This window comes from Carassius auratus, unplaced genomic scaffold (assembly GCF_003368295.1).
Source record: "Carassius auratus strain Wakin unplaced genomic scaffold, ASM336829v1 scaf_tig00035191, whole genome shotgun sequence".
Classification (NCBI taxonomy): Eukaryota; Metazoa; Chordata; class Actinopteri; order Cypriniformes; family Cyprinidae; genus Carassius; species Carassius auratus.
This window is the reverse complement of record NW_020526210.1, coordinates 202,135-217,791: the sequence shown is the minus strand read 5'-3', so window position 1 is coordinate 217,791 and position 15,657 is coordinate 202,135. Positions and strand designations below refer to the sequence as shown.

At 41.2% G+C, this 15,657-nt stretch overlaps 1 protein-coding gene across 1 annotated transcript; it reads right to left on the bottom strand.

Annotated features, from left to right (window-relative positions):
- Positions 1-730: 730 nt before the first annotated feature.
- LOC113081885 (E3 ubiquitin-protein ligase TRIM39-like) lies at positions 731-13,827 on the bottom strand. Its single transcript, XM_026253784.1, has 7 exons — positions 13,380-13,827; positions 12,139-12,688; positions 7,521-7,616; positions 6,225-6,458; positions 5,874-6,021; positions 1,527-1,553; positions 731-1,423 (listed from the first exon to the last, which is right to left on the bottom strand). Exons 2-7 carry the CDS (start codon positions 12,685-12,687, stop codon positions 885-887), a joined length of 1,593 nt encoding a protein of 530 aa, XP_026109569.1. The 5' UTR covers position 12,688; positions 13,380-13,827; the 3' UTR covers positions 731-884.
- Between the last annotated feature and the right edge of the window lie 1,830 nt (positions 13,828-15,657).

The following is a 15,657-nucleotide window of genomic DNA, read 5'->3' as shown; positions in this document are numbered from 1 at the left end:
TTTGATCATCCTGGAGGTGATCATTGGCTGAGCCTTTGCCATTCTGGTTATTCTTCTATCCATTTTGATGGTTGTCTTCCGTTTTCTTCCACGTCTCTCTGGTTTTTGCTCTCCATTTTAAGGCATTGGAGATCATTTTAGCTGAACAGCCTATCATTTTTTGCACCTCTTTATAGGTTTTCCCCTCTCTAATCAACTTTTTAATCAAAGTACGCTGTTCTTCTGAACAATGTCTTGAACGACCCATTTTCATTAGCTTTCAAATGCATGTTCAACAAGTGTTGGCTTCATCCTTAAATAGGGGCCACCTGATTCACACCTGTTTCTTCACAAAATTGATGACCTCAGTGATTGAATGCCACACTGCTATTTTTTTGAACACACCCCTTTCAACTAATTCAACTAATTGCCCAATTGCACAGCCTTAAGAGCGTGCATATCATGAATGCTGGGTCTCATTTGTTTTCTGAGAATCTACTGAACCTACTGGTAACTTGTTTGCCACGTAGCAATAAAAAAATATACGAAAAACCTTGATTATTCTGGTTAGTCACATTGTACTGCTATTATTTTGAACAATACTGTATATATAATTTTGCAGTAACGCATACAAACCATGAAAAATACTAAAACTGATGAAATGTATTTTTTTTTTTTTACCCAGTATGAGGTTTACATAAATATAAAATTTTAATAAATACAAAAATTGTAATCTGCACACCAGGTTGAAAAAAAAAATGTATTTATTGACATGGGCTTTCATTTGTGAAAATCAAAATCCCATTTCGGGTTTTCATGCTGAAGTCTGTATCTGTGACAACTTATATTTTTTTGTGAAACATATTTAGAAACATTTAATTTTTTTTAAGAAAAAGAATGATAATTTATTTGTTAACAAGTGTGATGATCAGTGGTTTTGAGTTTTTACCTCCTTTATTATGGCCAGGGCCAAAATATGGATAGAGTTTGTCAGTGAAAGTCTGAGCAGTGAAAGTGTAGATATGAGATCTGGAGCCCACATCATAAAAAGAGACCAGACCCTCCTCATAATCCACAAACACTCCCACAGTCTCAGGATTCACTCTCAGAGATAAAGAGACAGGTGAACTTTCACAAGCATTATACTGATTCTCATTCCTCAGAACCACAGTCCAGAATCCATCCTCAGGAGTCAGTGTGAACTTCTTTCTGTTAACAGATTCTCTGGCCACTCCTAAATCCCACTCAGTCTTCCCCTTCACCTGCACCTCATAGTAAAATCTGCCTGAACTGAATCCCTGCTTTGCCAGAACACAAACAACATTATCAAATCTCTTTGGGTTTTCTGGGACGTCCTGCTTAATGCCTCCATGACTGACTTGTTTTCCATCATCAGACAGGATGAGTTTTGGATACGCTGTATCAGGATCCAGAGTCACATCCACTAGATGAGAGATCAGACATTATCAATCAAACTCAGAACAAATGTTCTCATATAACACAGATATGAAAATGTACTGAAGAAAATAGTTTCAGTCACACTGTACCTGCAAACTTCTGCAGACACTTCAACACTGTGGGTACAGATGACAACATTACGATTAATTATTATAATATTTCACGCTTACATATAATTAGCTGAGGTATGGTGTGCGTATTTGGCATGCTGTCCGGGGAAGGGCTCCGAGCTCGGGAATGGCCCGAACCTAGAGTACCCCCCCTTCCCCGTCTATTTATAAAGTAAACTCAGAGTGAGGAGATGGGGTGGAGGAGGGATGCTGATAAACAACAGTCAATGGATAGAGGTAAGTCAGCGATATTTATACTATGGGATTGATTACTTGATTATGGTCCACCTGTGTTGGTTGGGCTAAGTATCTGACGTGCTCCTCCCGAATCTTATTAATAAAATTACATTTCACTAGTTCACGCTTACATATAATTAGCTGAGGTAGGGTATGCATATTTGGCTTGCTGTCTGGGGAAGGGCTCCGAGCTCGGGAATGGCCCGAACCTAGAGTACCCCCCCAAAAAGGCAAATGTACAAGAGGACAGCCAGGGCTGATTTGGTTTCTGAGAAGTCGTCTCATTGGCAGGCTGGAAAGGCCTACGTACTCCGGAGGGAGCGACTTGGGCGTTGGGAGAGTAGGCCCTACCGGCTGCAGCTAGTGAACTACGTGGTTGTTGGCGCCCGGTCGGTAGGGCTCGAGCCGATGCTCAACTGGAGACTCGTAGCGTCGGATGGTTAAGCCTCGCCTACCGTCAAATGGAAAGGTAAGTTGCGTGGCCGAGAGACTGTTACCGACGTCCGAAGGGAGCACATGCATCGAACGGGTAAGCCTCGCCGACCGTAGAGTGGAAACGTAAAGGAAGTCTGTCCAGGAGGCTCTCGCCGGCCTCCGAAGGGAGCACACGCATCGAACGGGTAAGCCTCTCCGGATGTGGGAAAGAAATAAGGTAACGATAGGTGGCCAGGAGGCTCTTGCCAGCATCCAAACGGGGACTTTCTGTTCCCCAAAAACAACTGGGTGAGCCTCACAGGCTGTAGGATGGAAAAGGTAAGTTTGTTTGGTCGTTAGGCTGTCATCGGCGTCTTATGTGAGTTTGCTACTCACGGCAAGATACGGGTAAGCCTTGACGACCGTAGGAAGGAGGGAGGGTTTATTTGTGTGTTTGGTACGGGTAAACCTCTCTGGCTGAAGGATGAAAAAGGTTGTCCAGCCGGGAGGCTCTTACCTTCGTCTGACAGGAGCTTAGCTCCCGGAATCGAACGGTTAAGCCTCGCTGGACAGAAAAGGTAAGGTTGTCTAGCCGGGAAGCTCTCACCTACATCCAATGGGAGCCCTGACTCCATGTATTGGATGGGAAAACCTCTCCGTACATAAGACAGAATGGCAAAAGGATGGCCGGGGGCTTTCACCTACGTCTGAAGGGAGTGTGAGCTCCTGGCAACAAACGGGTAAGCCTTGCTAGCTGCAGAATGGAAAAGGTGAGGTTGTCTTGCCGGGAGGCTCTCGTCAGCATCCGATGGGAGCTCGAGCTCCTGGCATTGAAGAGAGAAGCCTTGCCGGCCATAGGATAGAAAAAGGTAAGGTAATTTTTTTTTAAATTTATTTATTTTTATATTTTTATTCATTTATAAAATTTGCGACACCAGATGGGTAGTCTCTCCAGCCATCGGAGGGAAAATTTAGATTGTTTTATCTGCGAAGCACCCGTTGGTGTTCGGCAAAAGCGTAACTTGCGGTATTGGATGGATACATCTTGCCATCGGAGGGAAAATTTGTTTTAGCTGCGATATACTCATTGGTGTTCAATAGGTAAGTGTCGCTGACTGAAAATTATTATTATTATTTTTTTTTGGGGGGGGGGGTTAATTGTGCTTTTTCATCGGGTAAACTTCGCTGGTGGTCGGATGGATAGTCCAAGATTGCATAAGCGGGAAAGCATCTGACAGGAGTTTAATACTCATGATGTCATACGAGTAAGCTTTGCTGATAGTTGAACGGAGAAGGCAAAGGTTGGCTCAACCGGGAGCACTCTTGCAGCGCCTGACAGGGAGTTCGATATTAAGGATGATTTGGTTGTCTACGAGGGTAGACGCTGTGAGGCTTACTTGAATAATTGTTTAGCAAATCCAATGAGCTGCTTCCAATAATGAGTCTGAAAAATCTTGGTGCAGTTATTGTATTCGAAATTAAGCGTGCAAAAATAAATTGGAATTCCTGTGCCAGTGTACCCCAAATAGGTGCCATGTATCGGCGATGTGGTCGTTGTCGAATCGTCATATTGTCAGCACGTGAGATTGATGGTACATATCGACGATGTAATCGTGCATGGGTGGAGTAAGAGAAATATTCTTTATACTTGTCTGAGCTTACTATTTGCCATTTTAACCATGCAGGTGCACGAAAAGAGCCTATGGAATCACCAATAATCGAAAAATATACTTTTGGACGTACTGATAAACTGGCATTAAATATAAAATACTATATTTAAACCTGCTAGTTCATGTAGTCGGCACAACTGTCATCTCGCTTGTCCTGTGAATTTTTTTTTTTCAAACGATAGTAGATTCCATTTAAAGTCCAACGATTTAACCCTAATATGGACGTACACGAATGCCTTAAATATAAGGTATTCAAAAACCAGTAAGTTCATATATTTGGAGTGAGTTTGGTTGAAATGATGCCTTGGTCGTACGCGCTCCGGACCACATGCCTCATGATGGGACCGACGCGCCTATATATATATATATATATATATATACATATATATATATATATATATATAGAGAGAGAGAGAGAGAGAGAGAGAATTATTATGTTCCTGTTGGAAAAGCATCTTTCCTCTCATTTGGCCTCCGGGCTCTTTAGACGGTCTCCCGAGCAGATACGTTTGGAACGCTGTTTTCACGTTGTAGTATGGACTGTGGAAACAGAGGCTTTTGGAAACGATGAAGCATGTTTAGTCTTGTAAGACGTTGTACCGAAAGACATGATTATAGCAGTAACGTTAATAGCAGTTATGTGCTATTTGCTTCCAAGTGGTTTCTAAAGATATTTACTTGCCAGTTTTTTCGTATTATGGTCATTAAAAGGCGACACACTTGCTATCCTGCGTCAAAACACGAGGGCAGATGCGTTTTAGATTAATTTTGAGTGATCACGCCGGTGAATGGTGAAATAGGTCACTAAATTATTTGGTCCTACCAGAAAACTTTCATGGAAATTAAAATGTAAAATTAAATTAAGCATTTAGAAGATGCTTTTATCCAGAGATTTACAAGCATTTTTTTTTTTAAATCATGGATCTTATGTCTGTATCATTTCAGTGAGGTTTAAACGTGCGTGGTAAGGCGAATGTAATCCCTTGGCTTTGTGGTTAAAAGTGGCATCATCATCCGACGGAACGTTTATATCTGTAGTCCAAATCTATGCGCAATCCACACTCCAAATCAGCAGGTGGCGGTAATGCACCTTTATGCTGGTTTGCCAAAACCGCCTTAAAGACTAGTAGAAGAAGACGGAACTGCGTCATGACGTCGTTTAACAAACTTTAGCCGCGAACCTGCTTTTAGATGCAACACTTTGGATGCCAACTGCCGTAAAAATCCAATGAAGAAAAAGAAGAACCTGTTTTTAGCGTCTTCGCCTGAAAATGTATTGGTTAACGTCACGCGGTCTGCGCCGCTAGAGGAAGCGGCCTCAAACTGCCACTCGGCCGGAATGCCGGGTTGAAAGGCTGAGCCACGGTGAGAACTGGGGTTCGGCCCGGGCTGGTTGGATTCTTTCTGCTGCAATCCAGTGCTCGAGGAGAGCTCAGTCTCGGGCGGCACTATCGTTGTTTCGAGCGAGGCGAGCTCGGAGCTTGCACGGTTTATTGGCCACGACGTGTGGCTTGGCGAGGAGAACAGCAGTCGCGATGCCGCTTAGTGCTGCTCAACGGCCGTGTTTGGCTGGGTAGGAATGATCGCGGGTCCGGCAAAAGCAGCAGGTTTTATAAATCCCCTGTGTAGCTCTCTTCGTTGGTACGGAAATTAGGTCTGTGATAAGGTGACAGACGAAGCGAACCAGCATGCTGATAAACTGTCAATGGATAGAGGTAAGTCAGCGATATTTATACTATGGGATTCATTACTTGATTATGGTCCACCTGTGTTGGTTAGGCTAAGTATCTGACGCGCTCCTCCCGAATCCTATTAATAAAATTACATTTAATGTTAACATTGAGCATCAGTAATTTTAGTCAGATTTCTGCTCATGGTTTGTGTCACTGATGTAATTCCTGTAAGTGTAGTTTGTACATGTATGTTAATACTTACATCATGTTGCTTTAGTTAAAGTTTGGATAGATCTTCAGAAATATATTCACTGTATTTGATATTCACATACCAGTTTGACCAATGTTTTTTAGTCTCCCATCTAGAGTTTTCTCCAGCTGAATCAGAGCTCTATTCATTGAATACAAATTCACATTAGAGTCAATCCTGATCTCAGTCCAGTTCTTGGTGTGTGGACGACTGCACAGAGATGAGAACATCTACAGCAGGAGAGAGAAGAGTATTTAATATGATCATATGCAGGAGCTTTCTAACACAGTTAACTCATTTTTCTACTTTGACTTTATTACAGTTTCATTCTCTTTTGCACAGTTTCTGAAGACAGCAGCTCATCAGGTTTGTCAACAGAGCATCAGACCAATAATATTCTGCATTCTCAGTGATGAGGCAGATGCTGACAGACCTGAATGAGGTGCAGGTGATCATCAGTGAGTGAGATCTGCTCCAGCTCAGTGTTTCTCTTCTTCAGATCAGTGATTTCCTGCTGCAGCTCTTTAATGAGATCTTCAGCCTGTTTCTCTGCTGCTTTCTGCTGTTCCTCCATCATCTTCAGCAGCTCAGACTGACATCTCTCAATGGAGCGGATCAGCTCAGTGAAGAGCTGATTTCTTGCTGATTTCTCTTTCTCTGTGTTTCTCTGATCGATGAGATCAATTAGAAGTTAGTTTCACTCAGATGTACATCACAATAGAGAAGAAAATCACAATCATAACTTCTGTTTCATAACCCCTGGTGAAAACATTTCGGTAAAATACACTTTTTACTCAGAACACTTCTATAATATACTCAAAGTTATCTATTTTCACACACTAATTTTGTACTTAATATGCTAAAAATATTCTAAGATAATCTAGTGTACTCAGCTGTGCTATTTTGGGACACTAATTAAACTAAAATGTTCTTTTAACATATTTTCTCAATGTAAAAAAAAAGAAGAAGAAAAGAAAAGAAAATGTATTTAGTTACCAGTACAACTGAAACCATCTTTCATATACTTTTAAATATACTTATCATACATATTAAATAAGACTTATTTAAAATATAAGAAGAATGTATAATGCATATACACAACATTTATTTATAATGTATTGCTCACATATTTTTCATAGATTAAATAATTAATTTCAAATGCTAACAGTCCCTTTATATGATATGGTTTAATACATGTTTATGGTGTCGAAACAATCAAGTACACTATTACCAAGTCATTAGTAGCACTTTCTTCCACATTAAAAATATATTTAGTGCATTCAGGTATGCTTTGTTTTTGCCTGAGCCAACTTTAAGGAGAGAGGTCACTCAAAAATGAAATTTCTCATCTGCTGGTTTCATGTTCATGGTGGCCGAGAGAGCTCAACTTTAGAAAACACATGCAAATAGAAAAAGCACCAGCAAATCAAGAAAACATCTTCATCAGTTTGACAGCAAGGTGCTGCAAATGCTCACAAAACAACCAAATAAAGAATTTTATTTGCAGCGCGTTTCTTTGTTTGGTTGTGTTGTGAGTATTGATTAGTGTGTTGTCAAATTGATGAAGTCGTTTTATTTATGTATTTGCAGGTGTTATTTTTTTCTATTTGCAGTGTATTGCTCTCTCTCGTTTATCATACATATTTCTTGAAAAAAAAAATAATAATAATCCAGCACCTTCATAAATATTATGAAACTTAACATTAATTTTCATAATTTGATCACAAACCTTTCTCTCCTTTACTGAGAGCTGGATCTCATGAATCTTCTTCATTCTGTTCTGGATCATCTGCTGCATGTCTGTCTGTGTCTGAAGCAGCTGATTCTACACACAGAGAAAAACACAAAGTTATCTCTGAATTTTGCTTTTCCATCTTCTGACAGTTTTCAGGGTAAAGCCACGGTCACACTAGACTTTGAGCATGTGACATTTCTTTAGAAGCTGCAATGGTTGTTATGTCATCACTCTCTGCAGCATCTTCTTAAAAACTTTCAATACATTACAAATTCCAAAAAAATATTTAAAAAATAACACACAACTGATAACATAATCAGCTTCCAAAAATCAAGTATTCGTAATTAGAGTATATTATATTTTATAATGCTCATACAGTGCCTTACGAAAGCATTCAAACCCCTTCATTTTTTTTCACATTTTATTGTATGTTGCAGCCTTTAAATTACTTTTTTTTACCACATCAATCTACACATCATACACCATAATAATGAAGCAGAAACAGAATTAAAAAAGAAAATATAGCACTCCAACGACACAAACGTTTGTATCGATACAAACTCCATCACATTTTGTCAGCACAGTTTAAAGATAATCTGATTCAATTTTGGTGAAAATCGGACAAATGGTTGATGAGGAGTTCGCAAAAGTAGGTTTTCAACATAAATCAAAATGGCGGACAGGAAGTTCAGCTTACTCTGGCATATTTGGTATCTATGTTATCGGCATTATCCCGTGAATATTTTGAGACCAGTTTCATTGCAATAGGCTAATGCAATAAAACGTTATTAGCATTTTAATAAGTTTAATTATTAACAGTTAATGAATGGTTTATTACTCTTGACCAATAGGTGGGGCTGTTACCAAATTTATATGGCATGGTCAGTGTGAGGTGCCGATGACACATACAAAGTTTGGTACATATATGTCAAAGCATTGCAGAGATACAGCTTCAAATGCATTTTGTCACCCTTCCAGCAAATTAATTGATGTGCAAAATGAGAACCGTTTCGTATATCGACACGAAATCCATAACCTTTTGCCAGAATAGTCTGAAGATGATCCACGTCAAATTTGGTGAAAATTGGACTAACGGTCTAGGAGGAGTTCGAAAAAGAAGGTTTTCAACATTAATCAAAATGGCGGACAGGAAGTATGGCCAATTTTCACATAATTGGTATTGATGTTCTCAGCAAAAACCAAAGAATATAGGGAGACCATTTTCATTTCAATAGTCTAATATATTCAAAAGTTATTAGCATTTTTGTGATATCTCATTATAACTTTTGACCACAAGGTGGCGCTGCCACCAATCTTTTTGAGTACCTTCAGGACATGGAGTTGAAGATTTTTGTAATTATTTTCATAACGATACGATAATGCGTTCAAAAAATACAGCATTTTAAAACATAATTAAAAATGGCCGACGCCTAAAATGGCTGACACAGGAAAATAGGATATCTTTCGACTTGACATGACTCACAGAATCTAAAAAGACCAGTTGTGTGATTTTTGGCCAAACCGTTCAAAAGTTATAAGCCAAAATATGCATTTTTCATATCTCCTGACCACTAGGTGGCGCTGCGACGAAACACTGCAGGTAGTCTCAGGTCATGCTTGTTATAAAACACACCAAGTTTGGTCTCAATATGCCAAACAGTTGCCGAGATATGGCCTTGGACGAATCAACTTGAATTCCATAACTTTTTGCCATCATTGTCTGAAGATGATCTGAGCCAATTTTCGTGGCAATCGGACAAATGGTCTAGGACGAGTTCGAAAAAGTAGGTTTTACGAACAATAAAATATAGCAAAAAAAACTAAACCTTGCGATTTTTGAATTTTGGTGTTCATTCGATTTGGCATAAGCCAAGGATTCAGAGGAAAAATAATTGTACTTTTGTGGCTTATGGTTCAAAAGTTATTAGCATTGAAACTTTTAATCTTTGGACAAGTGTTGGCGCTAGAGAGTTGGAGTCAGAGTCCCTATATATGCTGTGGTTAATGTTGATATTGTCCTCTATCACAGTGCCATATTGCACAACTTTCCCGCGAGCGGTTCTATGGGCTGCCATAGACTTTCGGCGGAAGAGGAGGAATTAATAAAAATAATAAGAAACCTAATGGATACAATAGGTGCCCACGCACCTTCGGTGCTTGCCCCCTAATAAGAATCCTAACAGATACAATAGGTGCCTACGCACCTTCAGTGCTTGGCCCCTAAGTATTCAGCCAAGTATGGTGACCCATACTCAGAATTCGTGCTCTGCATTTAACCCATCCGAAGTGTACACACACAGAGCAGTAAACACACACACTGTGAACACACACCTGGGGCAGTGGGCAGCCATTTATGCTTCAGCACCCAGGGAGCAGTTAGGGGTTCAGTGCCTTGCTCAAGGGCACCTAAGTCGTGGTATTGAGGGTGGAGAGAGCACTGTACATGCACTCCCCCCACCTACAATTCCTGCCGGCCCGAGACTAAAACTCACAACCCTTCGATTGCGAGTCTGACTCTCTAACCATTAGGCCACAACTTCCAATTGTTACAGCTTTGTAAATTTATAAAAAATAAATTATCTAAAATAATGAAATAGTCAATATATGTCTCCTCGTGATGGCCACGATTGTTGTGTCACCTGTCTGGGCTTTCAGCATGTTGAGACTGCATTCGTTGATGACTCATGTTCTCATTGCGGGGACATGACCATCTCGGCATTAAGATTGAGACTTGATTACCTTAAAAGGTATAGAGTCCCCTCTGCCACACCCCGTTCTAGCTCCTTTTCTCATTAGAGGGCTACTTCGGCTGGTGGCCAGGGTGATCTGAGGGTTACCATGTGGGCTTCCCTGACAAGCCAGCCTCCTTTGACCACACCCCCCTCACAAACGGGAGATGTGGATTTGGCTGAGTTGCTTCCCTCGGGAGCGCCAGTGTTGTCCGAGTCGGAGCCTGAGCTGACGGCCGTGCTTTCCCGGGCAGCTGAGAGAATCGGGCTTGAGTGGAATCCTGCCCTTGATGGAGGCCAGCAGAAGGATGGCTGTCTCCAAGCAGAGGTTATCTCTAAGCAGAGGTTACCCTACTGGATAGTGGATGCTATTGTCCTGGCTTATCAGGCTCAAGACCTGCCATGCCCCTTAGGGGTGAGAGCTCACTCAACTAGGAGTGTAGCCTCCTCCTGGGTGCTGGCACATGGTGCCTCACAAACAGACATCTGTAGAGCTGAAGGCTGGGCAACACCTAACACATTTGCGAGATTTTTTAATATCTGTGTGGAGCCCATATCCTCCCGGGTACTCGCCCATTTAGGGCAGTAAGGACCTGCTCGATGTCAATCCGCTTGCTGCACCTTCCACTTCACGGACTGGATGTGTGCGCTATTCCCTTTAGGTGAGTTCCTCAGTTCAGAACCCTGGGTTCCTCCAGCACTGTTGATGTCCAGCACTTGTGTGCATGCCCTATCGGTCAGCCCCTGTGTTGGACTAGGTGCCTACATGTGTTGTGATTCCCCTTTTTTCCTGGGCAATCAAACATGTGTATTTCCACAGTAAGTCTTTTGGTAGCGTGTGTCTTTCCCTTGGCAAGCACCTTGCCAGCTCAGTCATTGAAACTTCCACCCTGTGGGCAGATTCATGTGTATCACCACCTCACGGTTGAAAGCTGCCTTGAAAGTCCTCCTAAGAGCAGGCCCCCTGCTAGCATACGTCCAGCTGGAATATGCTACCCAGTGCATTCTGTGTCAGGTATAGGCCCTCACTCGTGCTGGCCTCATGACAGGGTGCTCTCACTCACACGGGTCACTGGAATACAGCCATGTGGCGTTTTGTAAGGGACCCCATTCATCAGTCTCTTACTTTGCCATATCACTGTTCCGCTGAACGGCCGGGTCACTGGGCTCAGCTACTCAGCGAAAACTTGAATGCGAGTTGCTCGTGCTGCTCCTTATTTACCCACACTGCAGGGCGGAGCACTTGCGATACCCAGACTTGTGATGCAAATCCCGCAGACCAATGTACACTGTGTACCATTGGCTCATTTTGTTACCACTCTAAGGTGATTTGTCTCTCGGGGGAGACCCAATTCGCCAGTCTCTTTCTGACGTAACATCTCCATTCCCTCCTTCAGGGATTGAGGGGTACATATGAAACCTAGACGTTACATTACTAATTACAGTTTTCATAAAGTAATCTGTAATCAGTAACTGTCTACAGTTTGTAATCCACCCAGCCCTGCACATAACAAATAATAATGAATCCAAAATGTAAAACTTACAATCTACTCCACTTTTCTGCAGAACTGCAGTTTTAAACGTATGTTCTTTTAATTGATCTACGAAGTCATGTCTCGACATATCGATCTTCTGTTGGTCACACGGTTTCACGTGATACTAATTCACAGGTCAGAGTTCACCAAACATCAACTTAGGAACGCAGTGAAGTGGAAAACAACTTCACTGGAGCTTGTGTTTCTGCTCTACCACTCTACCAATGAAACCAAAAGTGTAGACTGACCTTTAACAAAAAAAAAGGGATGAGTTCTTCAACATGCCAACACAGAGAAAAGAAAACTGCCTTTCATGGGTGTTTAAAGTGTTTTGTTTGTATATCTTGCCTTCTTCTGCTGACTCTCCTCTTCTATAGGAACAGTGTTGTGAGTCCTGTGGTCTCCTTCAGTGCAGGACAGACACACACTCGTCTGATCATCTCTGCAGAACAGATCCAGAGGTCTCTGGTGTTTCTGGCATATATAGTCCTCCAGATTTTTCACAGCATTGATCAGTGTGTGTTTCTTTAGACCTGGGACTCTGTGATGGGGCTCCAGGTGAGTCTCACAGTAAGAGCTTTGACACATAAGGCAGGACTTCACAGCTTTCTGCAGTATTCCATCACAGAAGTCACAGAACACCTCAGATCCTAGATTGAGCTTTTCCTGAAAGTGCTGCACAACCTCTCTGAGTGTTGTATTAATCTTGAGATCAGGTCTTCTGCTGAATGTTTCTTTACAGAGTGGACAGAAGCAGGTCTGTGTGTTTGTCCAGTGTTCATTCAGGCAGACTCTGCAGAAGTTGTGTCCACATGGAGTGGTGACTGGATCAGTGAACACATCCAGACAGATGGAGCACTGGAGCTCCTCGTTTAGTGGAGCACTGGAGGATGCCATGCTGAAAAGATAATATCAGTATATCATCTACATTGCTGAATAGAGCAGTTTTGATAATTTTAGTTTTTGTATGGATGTTACATTTTAAAAACTAACTAACTAAACTAAAAACCAAATAAAATGTTTTTAAAAAAGTAAACTATAGCCCACTGTTCATATCAAAGTCAAAGCAGACATAGAGCAATATGTGACAGAAGTTTCTGACTGGAATTTAGGACAGAGTTGAGGAATGTCAATCTCACAGATCCTAAGCTCCGCCCCTAACTACATTTTACTGCTGGTCAGGTGTTTCAGGTCTGGTGACTCTGTTGCACTGCAATGTGATGTTATTGGGCAATAGAACAAGGAACTAAATAATGAAACTAAATAAATACAGTTTTACAACAATATTTTAGAATCACAAAAAGGTATTTTTATATGAAAGAGGTGGAAGTGTATAATTCAAGCATACAACTTACTAAAAAAACACATTTAAACACCATCTATCATTTTTGTTTAATGGAGTTATGATTTTCACTGGACTTTGTTCATTCTGTCTTCAGTTCAAGTACATCATGTTTCTGCCTTCTCTAAACTGACAGCACAGTTCAAACTTTGACTTACAGCCAATGAAATTACATTCTGTTACAAACATTGTTACTGCTTCATTATATTTAACTACTGAACGAGCTCTTTACATTTCCATCACTTACCTGTGAGTGAATAGCAGATCTGATCGTTAATTTTCAAGCTTTCGAATAGGAGAGTTGTTGTTTGACGAAGCTTTCAGTTCATCTGTTGAGTTTCACCTTCACTGAAGTCTTTTTACTCAGCTACAGTGATGTCATAATGTAGCTCCGTCCATGATCATAAATATAAAACAGTGTCTAATTCATTCCTGCTGTTTGTGTAACAGTGCAAAGTGCTATGGGAGTTTAGTGTACTAATCAGAAAGAAATGAACGGAATGAAGTGAACAAATTTGGACGGTGACTGTGCGTGAGAAACATCATCATATGTACTTTTATATTACATGTACCTTATTTTAGAAAATTATATTAATAGCAATAACCAGGGCCATTTTAAGATATCCAGAGGCCTCTGTGCTACAGTGTTACGGTAGGCCCTCCCTCCCTAGATTTTTTTTCTGCTTACAGACTTATCAGGTCCCTTGAGTTGATCCAGCGTGAGTTGTCCTTCTATTCTATTCTGGGAAAACTGTGTCCAGTGTTGTCCTCCTCAGGATGTTTGTCTGACCCGCTGAGAAGCCTTCTGTCACCTTCAGGTAGAAGGTGTGATTTGTAGAGTTTGTTAGATCTCCATAGGTAAAGGAATCATTTCACTGATGATGCTCCAGTGTGTGCAAGACATCTAAACAACTTCTGAATGACCATGCAATAACAGAACACTGATGACTGTGATGATGTTGTGGGATGAGAAAAAGGGGTTATAAAAAACAAACAAACAACACACACACACACACACACACAAAACCCAAAGTAACAATCATGTCGAAAGTGTGAGTGGTAAATAAGTTCTCCATTTTTCAGAGTCAACTATTCAGTAAACGGTTCTCATTTGATAGCCAAATTGTTAGACCAAAAAGTATTTGGTCTGGATGAATGAAACTGAAGTAGCAAAATCAATATAACTGTTATATTTTAGATTAGATTAGATTAGATTCAACTTTATTGTCACTGCACATGTAGGTACAAGGCAACGAAATGCAGTTAGCATCTAACCAGAAGTGCAATAAGCAGTAAGTACAGAATAAAGGTCTATAATATGTACAATAACTATACAGGTAAGCATTATGGACATAATTTACAGATATTAAATACTATAAGCACGATATACAGATAGGTGTACTATGAACATACTATACAGATGGGCTATGTAAAAGTGTATGTACACTATAGGCAGAACTATGAACATAATTTACAGTATTGCAATGGACAGTACAGTGAAAATATATGACAGTAAAAAATATGACAGTAAAATATACATAAAATATAAAATATACAGATAGGTGTACTATGAACATACTATACAGATGGGCTATGTAAAAGTGTATGTACACTATAGGCAGAACTATGAACATAATTTACAGTATTGCAATGGACAGTAAAGTGCATAGGAAAAAAAATATTTCAATGTGCAAATGGATTATACAGTGTTCCTGGATGAACAGGCAGTAGTGCAAGTAATAACAAGTTACTTTTTGCTTGTTGTGAGTAAATAAATAAATCAGAGTGTTGAAGAGGGGGAGGAGTCTATGTGTGGTGTGGGGGGTGTCAGAGGGCAGAGTTCAGCAAGGAGACAGCTTTAGGGAAAAAGCTGTTCCTGAATCTTGTGGTCCTTGTCCGGAGGCTCCTGAAATGCCTTCCGGAGGGGAGGAGGTTAAACAGTCCATGGTCAGGGTGAGAGGAGTCCTTGAGAATGCTGCGAGCTCGACGTAGACAGCGTTTCCTCTGGATGTCCTCAAGAGCAGGAAGTGGTGTCCCTGTGATGCGTTGGGCAGTTTTCACCACCCTCTGCAGTGCCTTGCGGTCAGCCACTGAGCAGTTCCCATACCAGACTGTGATGCAACTGGTCAGGATGCTCTCGATCGCACACCGGTAAAAGTTCACCAGGATGGATGAAGACAGCTGGTTCTTCTTCAGTGTCCTGAGGAAGAAAAGGCGCTGGTGAGCCTTCTTGACCAGGCTGGAGGTGTTTGTGGCCCAGGACAGGTCTTCCGAGATGGTGGTTCCCAGGAACTTGAAGCTGGAGACACGTTCAACAACCATCCCGTTAATGTGGATGGGGTCATGCGTGCTTCCTTTCTTCTTCCTGAAGTCCACAATGAGCTCCTTGGTCTTATTGGTGTTAAGGAGCAGGTTATTGTCAGCGCACCATGTGGCCAGGTGCTGTACCTCTTCCCTGTAGGCAGTCTCATCGTTGTCACTGATGAGGCCAATCACCGTGGTGTCGTCTGCAAACTTAATGATGG